Source organism: Tribolium madens, unplaced genomic scaffold, assembly GCF_015345945.1.
Source record: "Tribolium madens isolate multiple individuals breed KSU strain unplaced genomic scaffold, Tmad_KSU_1.1 Scaffold_3;HRSCAF=73;Tcas5.2_LG2, whole genome shotgun sequence".
In the NCBI taxonomy this organism is placed as follows: Eukaryota; Metazoa; Arthropoda; class Insecta; order Coleoptera; family Tenebrionidae; genus Tribolium; species Tribolium madens.
In genome coordinates this window covers 11,134,332-11,148,503 of record NW_025401006.1, presented here as the reverse complement: position 1 = coordinate 11,148,503, position 14,172 = coordinate 11,134,332, and the positions used below count along the sequence as shown (strand labels likewise).

General features: G+C 28.2%; 4 protein-coding genes across 4 annotated transcripts in view; 2 read left to right on the top strand and 2 right to left on the bottom strand.

Moving 5' to 3' along the window:
- Positions 1–1,505: 1,505 nt before the first annotated feature.
- On the bottom strand, positions 1,506–2,273 carry LOC123007978. The gene is made up of 3 exons (XM_044403530.1): positions 2,193–2,273; positions 1,796–2,145; positions 1,506–1,743 (listed from the first exon to the last, which is right to left on the bottom strand). The coding sequence occupies exons 1-3, from the start codon at positions 2,247–2,249 to the stop codon at positions 1,575–1,577; spliced, it is 576 nt and encodes a 191-aa protein (XP_044259465.1). The 5' UTR covers positions 2,250–2,273; the 3' UTR covers positions 1,506–1,574.
- A 1,199-nt stretch (positions 2,274–3,472) lies between these two features.
- On the bottom strand, positions 3,473–4,377 carry LOC123007975. The gene is made up of 4 exons (XM_044403527.1): positions 4,342–4,377; positions 4,203–4,279; positions 3,765–4,153; positions 3,473–3,712 (listed from the first exon to the last, which is right to left on the bottom strand). The coding sequence occupies exons 2-4, from the start codon at positions 4,248–4,250 to the stop codon at positions 3,538–3,540; spliced, it is 612 nt and encodes a 203-aa protein (XP_044259462.1). The 5' UTR covers positions 4,251–4,279; positions 4,342–4,377; the 3' UTR covers positions 3,473–3,537.
- A 2,890-nt stretch (positions 4,378–7,267) lies between these two features.
- Positions 7,268–8,036, top strand: LOC123007979. The gene is made up of 3 exons (XM_044403532.1): positions 7,268–7,367; positions 7,419–7,735; positions 7,791–8,036. Exons 1-3 carry the CDS (start codon positions 7,320–7,322, stop codon positions 7,981–7,983), a joined length of 558 nt encoding a protein of 185 aa, XP_044259467.1. The 5' UTR covers positions 7,268–7,319; the 3' UTR covers positions 7,984–8,036.
- A 2,238-nt stretch (positions 8,037–10,274) lies between these two features.
- Positions 10,275–14,172, top strand: part of LOC123007963 — an 11,146-nt gene continuing 7,248 nt past the window's right edge. Inside the window, exons 1-2 of the mRNA XM_044403505.1 lie at positions 10,275–10,419; positions 12,921–13,250. Of these exons, the coding sequence (XP_044259440.1) occupies positions 10,414–10,419; positions 12,921–13,250 (336 nt within the window). The 5' untranslated portion in view covers positions 10,275–10,413. The remainder of the gene's footprint in view (positions 10,420–12,920; positions 13,251–14,172) is intronic.

Here is a 14,172-nt window from a genome sequence, read left to right as displayed (position 1 = left end):
TACGACGTAAGAATGAAAAGTTTCATTTTCTTACACAGTTTCTGTTACATCTTATATTACAATTCAAAAGAAATACAAAATTTGTAATATTTTAAGTATATACTGTTCCCAAAACATGCTAAAATAGACAATCTTATAAAAAAAACTATTTTCAGAATTAATTTTTAATTTATTCTCAAAAAAAAATGGTTTATTTAAACTGTACTACTTATACATCATACATACCACGTGAACGAAAATTATGGAATCAAGAGGTTTTTTAAATCATTTGCTTCCAAAAATAATAATTAATAAATTTAGAGTGCATAAAAAATGTGATCGTGTTTATAAATAAATTTTGTTTTATATGAATTTTTTTTCGATAAAAAATGAATAAAATGTAAGTAGTTGTAATTCTTAGATCATATCGTTCTTGATGGTATTAATGATTTTTTTCTAAAGTAATTTGTTTATGCGAAAAACGTTTGTTTGTTTACCAAGTACGAAAATAAATTAATAAAAAATGTTTAAACTGTCAATAGTTTTGGGCCACTCTAGTAGAAATTTTTAAAATATGAATTGAAGACCACAAAAGAATAAAATATTTAAATAATAAAAATGAAATATTTAGAAATTTATTTTTGCATATTTTTCTGTAGGACAAATGAGATATAATTTCTAATACTGTCAATAATTAAATTGATTCGGAAATCGGATGTTTAGCAATTTAACATACGGTGTGAGTATATTTACACATACCTACCTTTTTAAAATCGTTTACCGATCAGATCTGCTATTTTAAATATCTTAAACTCGTTGAATTTAATGCTGATTAAAATAGAATAAATTTCCTATTTCCTGCGGAAGATATTTATTTGCGGAAAAGCGTGGTTCATTATTGTAAACACATACCAAATCTAAAATTAAAGGTAATTTTATATGCCCTGATGGTGTGACTTTAGTTGTCGACATTCCTAACAGTGGCTTTAGAAACAAACCACTTATTTAAGGTGCATAATAAACAAGGAAGCGCTTAATACTCTAAACTTATTTATATAAGTATCCATTGTTAAATTCATTTGCAACTAATAACAATATTCTTTAGAAAATGCTTTTTATTTAAAAATAAATACAACACACAGCAAAGAACGAACTTCTTTCATCACAAGAARCAGAGTAGTGGTCAAGACTTATTACTTTCCAAACAATATTTAGCTGTAGGCAAAAAAGTGAATGTACTATCACAAAAGAGTTTGACTTAAATTTCAAGTATTCAAATTAGAAAAATAACAGGAAAATTTAAAATTTTTAGATAAAAAACTAAAAAAAGTAATTATGATTTTTGATAAAGTTGACTTGAGTCAATTTAAATAATAAAAAATTATGATAAATAAATTAGTGGTGACAACTATAACTGACCCAAGCCATTTAACCAACATTCTGTAAAAAATTGGGAACTTAACCAATAATTTGAAAAAAAAAACAAAAACTTGGGTATTGATTGTCAAGAAWAATAACATTTTGTGGTTAATAGATTTATTTTTTCTTAACTACTAATAAAAATAATATGAAGTAAGTCAAAACATGTGAGAAACTCAGTCAGAGTATGCGCAAACACAAGCAGTTGGTATTTGAAATTTCCGATATTCCAAGACATTTCTTTCAGTGTTGATGGTCACAAGTTTAATAGTGTTGAATTTCTGAATACATTTTGTTTCACGTTTCAACAAACTTCCACCGTAGCATTTTCCACCATTACTAAAACTGATGTCACAAGTAAAACGAAATGATTCTAATAAAAAGAATAAAGTAGTACCTGCAAGTTTGAAATTTTACAACTTGGCTGTAACCCTCAACATTCACAATAACTCTCTCAATATTATCAACATCTTTCATGATTCTGGGTATTTTCGTAACGTCTGTAGTTTTGCAAAAAGGTTCGTAACTCAACACACCACTTCTATCAGAAAGTGTGACATCTTTCGCTGGCCCTACGACGTCTCCAAAGTAAGAATGAAAWGCTACATTTTCCTTCACGGTTTCTTTTATGACATCTTCTGGATAGTTAGGAATGTGTTCGCAGATGTTRTAAGCGCAGTTTCTTCCAGGCGAAGAGTTCGGGTTAGTAAAATCACGATTTCTATATCTCGTGAACGATTGGGATTTCTACAAGCAAAATAAAACCATACAGTTTGTAAAGTTACAATACTTACCACAAAACAAGTTAAAATAAAAACACAGTTCAATAGAAACATTAGTTTCAAATGCATTGTGTTGATATTGTTGTAGAAACAAGTTTAGGCAGAATAATAAAACTAGTTGTCTTTTATACATTTTTAGTGACTGCGGTTTCTTGATTAGCAAACTTCCTTAGAAAATAAATGATTAACAGATAAATGCATTGAGCAAAATTACTAGAACTGCATATTATTAATTAATTAAGGACAAATATTTATTAATAGTGTCAATTCTATATAATGGGTAAAGTTGCCCTCAAAATTCGTTAACAGAAAAAAATACAAAAAGAAAAATTAGTCTATATTATTTGACACCAGTTTTCCAAAATACCTTAAAATAATAGTAAAATTGACGTAATTTTTAAAAAATAATTTGTTTTGTTCGAAAGATGAACAAATGTAGATTTTTTTAAATAATAAATTGTTCTGATATTTATTATACGGTGTCCATAAATGTATACAAATCTTTTTAAAACATTTTTTTTTATAATCTATTAAAAATTTGTTGGAGTAATTGAAGTTGTTATGATTCGAGTAGACTAAATTTTCTGTGGAAWATAGAGATTCACAGAAACCGGTCCATTTTAAATCTAAATTACAAACATTTTGTCTAAATAATAAATAAAGTGCAAAAAATCATTATAATGAGTCGTCACAAAATTACAAAATAAAATAAAAAAAAACAGTAGGAAGCTAATTTTTTTCAGAAGTAACAACAGTGGTCAGAGTTTATTACTTTCGAACACAATATTTAGCTRTCGGTATAAAAGTGAAAGTACTCTCACAAACAGATGGAATTTTTAAAGTTTAATTACTTATTTGAATTAGAAAAATAACACGAAAACTTCACCAAATATCGAACTGTTAAGCAATTATTAACCCCTGATGTTAATAGTATCAAAATTTTAAATATTGTAACAGTGTAGTAGATTTTATATTTATTATAATTTTATTCTCATTACTTTTCATGTGCTTAATTAGGTTTTTGAAAAAATTGCTAATTACGAAATGTTTTAAAAAATATTATTTCAAAAATCAGAGAGTTTGGGTAAAACACTGCAAATATTTTTGATTTTTTTATTAATTAAATAGTAGATCATATACTGWGGTGGGAAGGGGGAGGTAAAGCAACAACCACTAAGATTTGTATACTATATTATTTACAATCATCCTCCTTAAAGAACTGCAAGACAATAAAGAATTTATTTAACCAATATTTTTGATTTATTAATTATTAGTTTGAGTAAAACAACACATTTGATAAGATGTTTATTATAATCGTAAAATTCGTGTATYACAAAACTACATAATTGTGAAAAAATTATTCTTCTCTGGTGTATGTACACACACAAGTGCTTGGTATTTCAAACTTTCGATACTCTAGGGAATTAGTTTCCAAATTTGCTGTCATCAGCTTAATGACATTATATTTTTGCACACATCTAGTCTTTAAATTGAGTATAGACCCCGGAAAACAGCCTTCGTTCTCTTCAAAGCTAGAAAATTAAATTGTCAAAAGTAAAAAAGTATAAAAAATAAAAAACTTACTCGCAGATTTGATATTTTATAACTTGTTTGTACTTATCGGTGTTAGCAATCGATCTTTCAACATGATCAACATCCATCATTAATCGCGGAAGAGATGATACATCCCTAGTTCTACAAAAGGGTTCCATTACCTCATTATTCCTTGATACAATCGAAATGCCTGAGTCTAAGCTTGATGGTTCTATAACACTGTCCCCAAAGTAGGAATGTAGAGCTTTATTTTCTTCAATCATTGCTCGTATTTTATTTTCAGGGTATGAAGGCACATTTTCACAAATTTTAAATAAACATTGACTTGTTTTAACCTGCATTTGAGTTCTTTTATGTCGGTAAATTGTATCAGGCCTTCTTAAAACCCGGTTATCGTATCGGTCGAAAGACCACCCATTCTACGAAAAATAAATAAAAATAAAGAAAACAAAATTGACTGGTACTTACTACTGAGAGAAGAAGTTGGAGCACAATCAAACCCACTTGGTAATGCATGATGGATCAAATGACGTAAAATTACTAAACTGCATGGGAAAACTCGTCATTTATATGGTTCTTATGGATTGCGGTTTTGATAGGTACTTACCCAACTTCCTTGACGTGAGATTGTGAGTCTACGAGAACTAATCTGATCACACTGTTTAGCTTGGCTTTTATATAAAAATTTGTAACGCTAAACTATCGATAAGATTACTATTATACGTACAATTTGTTTTGTTGCCTGAATTTGTTTTGTGATTTTTTTCATTYATCATGAACCAAAATGAAGAAAAACCTTCGTTAGTCCACAAATTAAAGAAAATGACAATAAAAAAATTCAAAATTTCTTACTAATGAACAAAAAAAATCGAAGTCTTTAGTTAGGGGAACAATAAAGTCTAAAATTACCAAAAACTAGTTGAATATATGGTAAAGGCTTAAGAATTAAGGCCATGAGGTTGAAGAAACCTATAAAAATGTGCCCAAAATTTATATTGACTTGTTTATAGTATCGTCATTTCTGYATTACCATGTTCACCAACTATTACCGTGTTTCCATTGTTTACGTATTAATAAAAAAATATCATGAACACATTGTTGTACCCATTCATATTATTTTACTTATTACTAATCTCCTAAAGAAATTGGTATGTATATTTACTTTGAAAAACTTTTTAACGTAATATTTATGTATAATTATAATTTTCAACAACTGTCTTGAGTTCCTCACCTCAATATTTTCACCTGTTCTTGAAATTTTAATGAAAATGTAATAAAAATCAAGAACTCAAATACTGGGTGATTTTAAAGTGATTTTAAAGTTTAAAGATTTGCTTATTTTTGCAAATATTTTAACAGGTGGTAGTAGGGCTCAAAAAAAGGCAAACTCAACTTGCTTTATCCGAATGTTTTGAGTTTTTGAGATACAGAGAGTTTTGTTCGTCGAATAATTTTATTTTTTTTTTCTTTAACTTCACCAACTCCAATTGTAAAGATACGTGAACTCTGAGGTGGTTAGCTCTTTAAAATCTATTACATTGTTTCAACAAAATCGAGTTAAAATTAGCAAAAACAGGCAAAGAAAAAAGTGTCTTCACAAACAAAATCATAAAAGGGTAAAAATTTTACAACCAATTTTTTTGTTGAAGATAGTACAGAATTCCATTACCTTCAAACTTCGTTAATATTGCATTTTTTGTCAATTAAACATTGGAATAAAGCAATTTTACTTCTTTTGAGCTTTTCTATGACCTGTGAAATGAAATTAATGTCATTAGTTAACTGTGCCATAAATCGTGGGTATCGCTCAACAAATTTATTATTTTCATTTTACAGATTAAATTTTCTGCCACAACTGAGAAAGATTTGGTAAACTTAGAATTTTCTTCCAACATAAATATTGCATTGTAAACTATTATTTTCTTGCAACATTCAATAAAAATTGCTTTTATCATATTGTTTATTTATATTTTCTTGGAAAAATAAATGATTTCATCTTTATCGCAAAAATTTGCGTCAACCTGTATTTGACTACCTAACAGGATGTAACTRTACATTATTCGATTTTCTACAAAATACCTTGCAAGTACTTCTCATTTTGAAAATAAAAAATAAAGTAATGAAAAACTGMTTGTTAATTCACATTTCGAAAAAATAAAAAACTTAGGAACCCGCATATCGAAAAACCTAAAAACTATCAGTAACTAAGTGAGACTTTAAATTAAAAAAAATATATATTAATTACTTCAGGGCCGTACCCAAGGGGGGTTCAACTAAACAAATGCCAAATAACAAAATTTTTAATCAGGGGCGTCCTAAACGGTAAAACAAATATATTTTTTTATTTTTATTCTGTTTATGGTCTGTAACATAAATTTTTAAACGGATTTTTACTAAAAATCCATAAATTCTATCGGAAAAACACAGAAGACCTTTTTTTATGAAAAACTATGAAATTTTGTTGCTGAAAGTGGCAAGAAACTTTTTACCCTAAACCCATCCAGTTTAGGAAGCCCCTAATTAAAAATTTCAACATTTTATCTTTGTACTTGTTTAGGTCTATAAAAGTTATCATCTGTATCAAATTTTGAAATTTTTTTCTAAAATGTTTTCGGAAATATTGGAAAAACCAATTAAAAGACCACTTGCGTAGCATTTTTCGATATACGGATATGTTCATAAAAATTTTTGTTTTAAAAATGAATATTCTATCTCTTGTTTAAATTTGTAACAATAAAAACGAAACATCCTGTCTAGTTTTATATGTACATATTAAAAATTTATTTTATTTTTTATTACTTTGTGAGTTAGTTTGTATTTTTTATGTTTAATTAGGATCTCTTATTTCAATTTAAAATAAAAATGTGTACTTAGAATGAGCTTACTTTTCACTCCGCCTTCTTTCGTTTCATTTTCATGGACCAACAAGAAACCCCCTCCGAAATAAAATCCTGGTTACGACCCTGAATTACTTAACTAATTAATTAAGATTGGCATTTAAACAAACCCTGAGATCATCATCTTTTGTATTACACGTAAGTAAGCAAGCCAATTCCAATTGTGTAAATAAAAAAATAGTTAATTATTTAATTACATAATTAGTTCGAAACCACGTGAAATAATGCTGCAAAATAAGTCTAAAACATGRAAGATAGTAAAGCTGCTATTATCGGTAAATTTATTCGAAAAAGCTTGAACATCAAAGCATTAAAGTAGTAAGTGTATAAAAATTAAATAATTTCTTTATCTGCATTTATCATAAGTTRTCAATATGTTAATCAGGCCTTATTTGGACTGCAAAAAGTGTACTTGGTTGTCAAAGCATTTTGTAACATATACGACTCCTCTTGATTTAAAATAATCTTTTATTAGCCGATAATCAAGACGTAAACAAATTTTAGCAGGGAATTCCTCACTCCTGTAAATCTCAAGATTTACGYAAAGTGATTAGTAATTAAGTAAACAATCTTAGGAGGAAGTGTGGTTAAAATAAGTATATAAAACACTCCACGAATCTTTTTTGAAGTTAAATGTGATTCCGCGCGCTTTGAATTGACTGAATCTTGTTAGAGACTGATTTGCATCATGCAGTTTTCATCCCTCATTACCATATTTATATTTTTCGTGATCTCTGTAAGTAACAATTAACTTATTACCAGTTCTTTAATTTAAATTCTCCCGAAGGAAGTTAGTTGTAAAGGTCGGTGCTACCAAGGTTTGTGTGCAAAAGGTAAACCTTATTCGAAAGAAAACGACAGATTAGTAAAGAGATTAGTAAATAAGCACATTTCCAACATCAAGTTCAACGTATCAGTTCTTGTCGAACCTGAYAACAGTGATAACAGTGAAGTGCTTACTAAATCACCACTTTATAATAAATACGAAAATTTGTGTGATACACGAAAGATAACTCATATACCAGAATATTACAAAAACGATACAAGCATCAAAATAGTACAAGTTCCAAAATACCGCCAAAAGTTTACTTTTGAAGTTTGTGCGTAAGTTTTAATACAAAATAAATAATAATAATCCATTAACAAGTTCATTTTTCAGAAAAAATTCTGGCCCGTGTCACCACAAGGAAAGCTTTGATACAGAAACATCTTGTAGACAATTATACCAAAAAGTCAGACTTTTGATCGTTAAGAATAATACCACACTCGAATTTAAAATGTTTARAATGCCCAGCACGTGTGTCTGTACTATGCGTAAAACCTACCTTTATGGTGGTAAAAATTATGTGTAGTTTTAAAAATCATTCATTACATCACTGTATAGAGTTTATTGTTAAAATAAAAGTGTTTTCACAATTTTCTTGTTTTTTCTTAACAGTATTAACACACATCGTTTGTTTGAAAGGGATGCGGAAGTCTTTGTTTCACTTATCATTGCATAAGTGCTTTCATTCCATTTGTAAGGTAGATTAAAACTAAAAAGTTGACTTTTTAGATTGATACACTAAGAAAGTGAGTTTATTTAAGTGCATTTTATTTAATCTACCCAAATATTATGCAACAAAAAATAAGTAGTAGATTCAATTTTCAGTACTTCATCAATAGTGAATAATAATCTAGTCATAACTGTGCGAATAATGTAAATGAAAGTACGACAGTGACCGTTTAATGTTTATGTAATAGATGTCAAGTTCAGATGCCTAGTTTTTATTTTTTTGCTCCAGTAATTGCAAATTTTCTCTTCATTATCAATGAACCTAGAAATTTAATTAAACATATCGGCTACTCATAGCTTGCGTTAAATACTATAGACAAACATGTGCATTGTTTTCGGCTTCAACATATTTTTTTTTGTAAATTTTGTGAGCGAATTACATATAAACTTTTTTTAAATAAAGTACCTAACTAACTTTCATCTGTTTTGGTTTTTCTTAACTCACTTTTTTTAAAACGAGTCCCTCTAGACATTTTAGAAAATAAACAAAAATTAGAAAATCTCGGCATCTAAAGGGGACACCTTTTAGTGTACTGTTGAAAGTTGTAGCATCAACCCCCTTTGTAATACAAACACCCTTCCTATAATTTTTTTTAAACAGACTGGAAAACAGAAAATGTCAGACTTTTTTGAGTCAGCCGAATTCTTGGTCAAAACASCTTTCATTTTCACAAAGGTACTATTTAAAATTTTGAAAGAATTGTCTGTATTTCCAAAGGGGTAGGTACTACAAATTTCAAATGTATACTAAAAGGTAACTGAGTTTCCTTTATAAAAACCTTTCAAAATAAATTAAAATTTATTACAAAATTACTCAAAAAAAATTGAATTTTTAAGAAAAACAGTAAACAAATTAGTTTTTTTACAATTGGATGTTGTTCTTAAATTAAATCAGTCACACACAGTAACACAGAGTTTTTATCTCATTTTGAGTGTTTGTAACAAACTGCAAAATTCAATAGTTTTTTTTTATAAAAAAAACGTATAAATCAAATTACATAAAAAAAATACAGTAACATAAGTGGGTAAGCTACAATTCGCCAAAAGTAAATCAAAAATTCTTCTGTACCTACAGTTTTTTTTATAAAAAAATAAAATGGCCAAAAATAGAGGTTTTTTTAACGCATTTTTAGACGACACAGACAAGAATCTTAAATTAATATACATATGTATATTGCTGCTAAGGCCATCAAAAGTTGATATTTTTTTTAGAATTTTTGATCTACGATTTTTTTTATTCATTATAGTTCAACCTTAATTAAAACTATTGCTAAAAAATATCATTGCACTTTTCGCAATTTTTTAAAAAAAGTTTGTATGTTAGATGCTAAAGATCTTGATATAAAAATACTTCTTTGCATTTTATTGACAATAAAATCAACAAGAAATTGCAAACTATTTGCAACTCATTAATTGTTATTTTAAGACGCAACAATTAAACGAAATTATTTATTTAATGTAAGAAAGTCGTTTAGTTTTATYATCTCTTTGGAAATTATTCCATTATCATTTTAAACAAAATGTAAATTAATTGGTAAAGTCCTGAAGTTTTTACTCCAATTTACGAATGTACTCTCCGTTTTCTCCAAATTATTCGATAATTCGGAAATACCGCTCCATTAGATAATACTTTGTTACCCCACATACGGAAACTGCATGCAAGACAGACTATTGAAATTATTATATTATGTATCCTCTCAAATAATTAGAAGTTTGCTTCAAAAATATGCAAATAACAATAGGTATGCGTCACAGAAAATAACAGCTTACGCATCCGCACTTTTTACCAGTTTTTACACTTTCTACAAGATCTCTATTAGGTACAAATTTTGAAAATCTGCCATAAGATCAAATTAAAAGAACATTAAATTTAGACGAACATGTAGTCATCCAATCTCCTTTCCTTTAGAGAGACGTAATTGCATGTAATTTCTTTTCCTTCCACCGGAAGACATCCTCATCGTCTGGAACACCACGAGTCTCAAAGGATCAAAGAAAATGTTAAAAATACCCGACAAAAGTTCTAAATTCATTGCAAATCGAATAAGTTTTAAGTTTAGGGGTGCTGTTTGCTAAGTGGGGACCTTATAATATCTATAAAAGAAGTGGGTCATCAACAGTGCAATTGCTTGAAGTGAGAGTGAAGAGTTTACAGTGAACGGCTTACGGTGTCTTCGACTACCACGAGTGTATATGTGAGTGTGACCTGGACCTAGACTTTGCCATTATGAAGGTAAGTGTTAGGACGCTAGTTTCGGCACTTGAAGCGTTTACCGAAATGAAATATAAGAAAATTGCAAAACTCCGGAACAATGTGCTTGAGGAAAATGTCAACAAACCGGCTTTGTGGAGAAATTGAAGACACTTAAGTAGGCACTAGCTTTATGGCAGTTAGAAACTTACCTAGTTTGATAAAAACCACATTTTTAAAGTAATACTCGTACATTTTTTAATTAGAAATAATGTTTAGATTGTAAAAAAGAAAGACAGTATTTTAAAACGCGAGTAAAAGTCGATTGATGTTATCATTAATGCTAGACTAATTTAATAAAAATTCCACTGTGTTTTTAGCATTCACCGGATGCTTTAAAATTTCGTTTAATTAAATTGTTATTTTACGTCTGTCGGTTTCATGAAATCTAGTTTTCATAATTTAAGATTTTTATTAACTTTTTTTATTATTTGAGAAAAGAAGGAAACTGTCTCACAGTCAAATTAGTAAGGTGAGAAGAAGAGGTGTAGAACTATATTCTATTTTGTTAAACAAATAAAAAAAACACGTTGTATGTGGTAAAACATTTTCACTCGAAAGGTGCTAAAAGTAAATTGAAAAATAATTGCATCTAATGCCTCTTGCAAAAAAAAATTATTTAATGTTTATTCAAATTTCCACAACATTGCTGTTTTGTTTTAATTTTCGTCTCGATTATCATAACTAGTAATAACAAAATTTTATTATATTACTTACTCGTAAACAAATATTCATARTTTGTAATAAATTAATTAAATAAATATCCCTTTTATGTGATTTCAGTTATTATCGGTAATTCAGTTTTGCCGTAAACTCTGGAATTAGTTGTACATACATTTTTGGAATTTAAACGAAATTACTTAGAATTGTTTTGAAGTATTTGGAATTATTAAAATTATCTTTGSATTGTTCTGACTTACTAGAATTATTTGTGAATCACTGGAATTCTATTGGGTTATCAGAGATAATATCTTTTTTCTCTCAGAATTAATTTGTAATTACAGGAATTATTTTGGAATTACAAAAAATAAATTGAAATCATAAGAATTAATCTAAAAACAATGTAATGGATTATTATTGGGTTTACTGAAATTTCGGTAATTTTTTTTTTGGAATAACTGGAATTATTTGTGAATTACTGAAATTATGGAATATTTATGAAATTATTGAAATTCATTTTAAGTCAAAATTACGTTGAATTTCGGAATTAAATTTATTTGATTAAATTATTTAAAAAAAACAGTAGGTTGGAATTACATGAATTAATTTGAAACTATAGGAATTAATCTGAAAACAACAGCAGCAAGATGGATTATTGAATTACCAGAGTTTCGATAGATTTTTTTTGGAATTTTTTTTAGGATTAAAATTAGTTGTGCACATTTTTTTCATGTTAATGTCCCCTTGAAAAATACAAACTTAAATCTCAAATCTCAATGCAGTATTTGTAGTGATTTTCGTAGCAATTTCTATAACAGCTCTAAATTTAAAAGATTTGGATGAATCAGAGCAAAATAAGTGGTTCCTGTTTACTTACTCTGTAAAACAGACATTCTTAAATTTTYAATATTGTCGTATATTCTGTATGTTAGGATCTTATTTTCAAAATTTAAATACATAATTAACATAATTGTTCAATTTGTTGCATATAATCTACATTCTCTATCAATAATAGTAAGTAGATAACGAGATCACAGTGTCAGTTAATTAATCTCACGATAGTGTTGATACATTTATAATTCAWTAATACCAAAATTTTCTATATATTACAATTAAGTAGTAAATTATTCTTAATTACCCWCCGTGCTTCAGAACTAACCCATTCCCATGCATTTTTAAAAGGAAGGGTCAAAGTAGATGTGGGATCGTTAAATTGAGTGTCCTACCCTATTCATCTTTAAATAGTGTGATTCCTGGAAATATATTCCATCCAGGATTTTAGCATTAAAAGGAATATCAAATAATCCCTTTAAAAATGTACTTCTACCTTTTGGTAGAAAGTAAAAGGGCACATGTTAACACTGACATTATATGCAAATACTGAATCGCTCTAAAAAGGTTCATGGTCAATGCTCCTTCTTCCGTGTGGTGAAAGTTTTACGCATAAAAAACAAAACTTGACATGACACATAAACCTGAAAAGTGTCTCTTCTATATCAATTTTATGGTGGATGGTTTTTCACGAAAATGCTACTCTTTTACCTTTTTTTAAGCTACATTAACAAACACGTAATCATCTAAGTGGTGAAACCACTAATCAGTAATTGCTTTTCCACAAATGATATTAACCATGTAAAAATGTTATTACATCAACCGAAAGTTTAACACTCCTTATTTGAATAAGACAATATTAAGTACACCACAAAGCATGTTCGAAATTAATTTTAATGTATAGTTTATTCAACCACATATTTCGTTTTTGACTTTTAACAATGACTTATACATATTTCATATTTTGAAACGATTTTTGTTCATACTTTCAGATAGCGTTTCTACTGGCCTATGCAATACTAACTACAAAGAAGGTCAGGAGTGCCGCAATTCAAGCCCCCGAAGACTTAATCCCCTTAGAAGATATCACAGACGGGGACCGAAAAACTTTAGAATTTTTAAACCATTATTTTCCTCCAAGACCTAAGAGGTCAGGTGAAGACGCCTTGAACCATTTGAAAGCTTCCCTAAGTCAGGGCATTAAATCGAAATTGGGACTAATAGCCAAGAGTTCAGCTTCAGCAAGCGCTCATTTTAGTCGAAGTAGCAGCAGCGGYCATGCACAYCACCATCATCATTATCACCACGATGAACACCCGGAAGTGAGTAAAAATTAGAAAAATAATATTTTAATGTAGGTATACTAAAATAAGAAGTGTTGGTATAAATGTTTGTTTTTGTCATATTTCTCTCTCCCTTGTCAAACATATTACAAAAATCATTCTTTTATTCCTTGTTGACGCTTTTTACTCTTTCCACCGAAGCTATCATRTATCGAGACAGCTGTCGGAAAAACAAAAAAGTCTGAAATTCATACTGAAATTAATTTCATTCCATTTCTCTGAAACAATGCAAATAACCCATATTCTGTAATTGACAGAATTTCAAACTTTAATTCATTCTTACATAACGTTTTAGCAAGGTTATACTTAAAATAAAGTAAAATAAGTAAACTGTTGCAGTTTATAAATAATTCAGACCAAACGGTGCAATAATAATAGTTTCAGTGACAGAAAACTAATTAACTTAACTAAATTAGTAATTACATGAAAGCACATGTTACAATTACAATTTACTTAAATTTKATAAAAATCTATTATATACATAATACAAGATGTTTAAAAAGTCGCACCAATGATACGTTGTTGAGAAACAGGCTTGAAGATTACACTCTTGAAAGTGTAAGAAGATTAACTCTTGAAAAAACTCTTTCAGAATATGAAGCTTCAAAGTTATTTTTTTAAGTTCTTCAATTCATATAATTTTCTTAAGTTTTCGTATTTTAGTTTAAGTAATCGTTTCGTATTTTTATCAATGATAACTGTTTTTCCATCTAATTCAGTAGCTAGTAGTATTTGATTATTTAAAAAGATATTTATTCAGCAAAAAATTTCTGTTTGAGATTCCGGTTAAGAAAAATTTACGATAATTTATTTAAAGCAAAAAATTTTGCTTGGAAAAAACTTTTCAATTTTTTCCTCTACAGGTTCAAATTTTTTCTTTATTTTATTTATTTTTTAATTT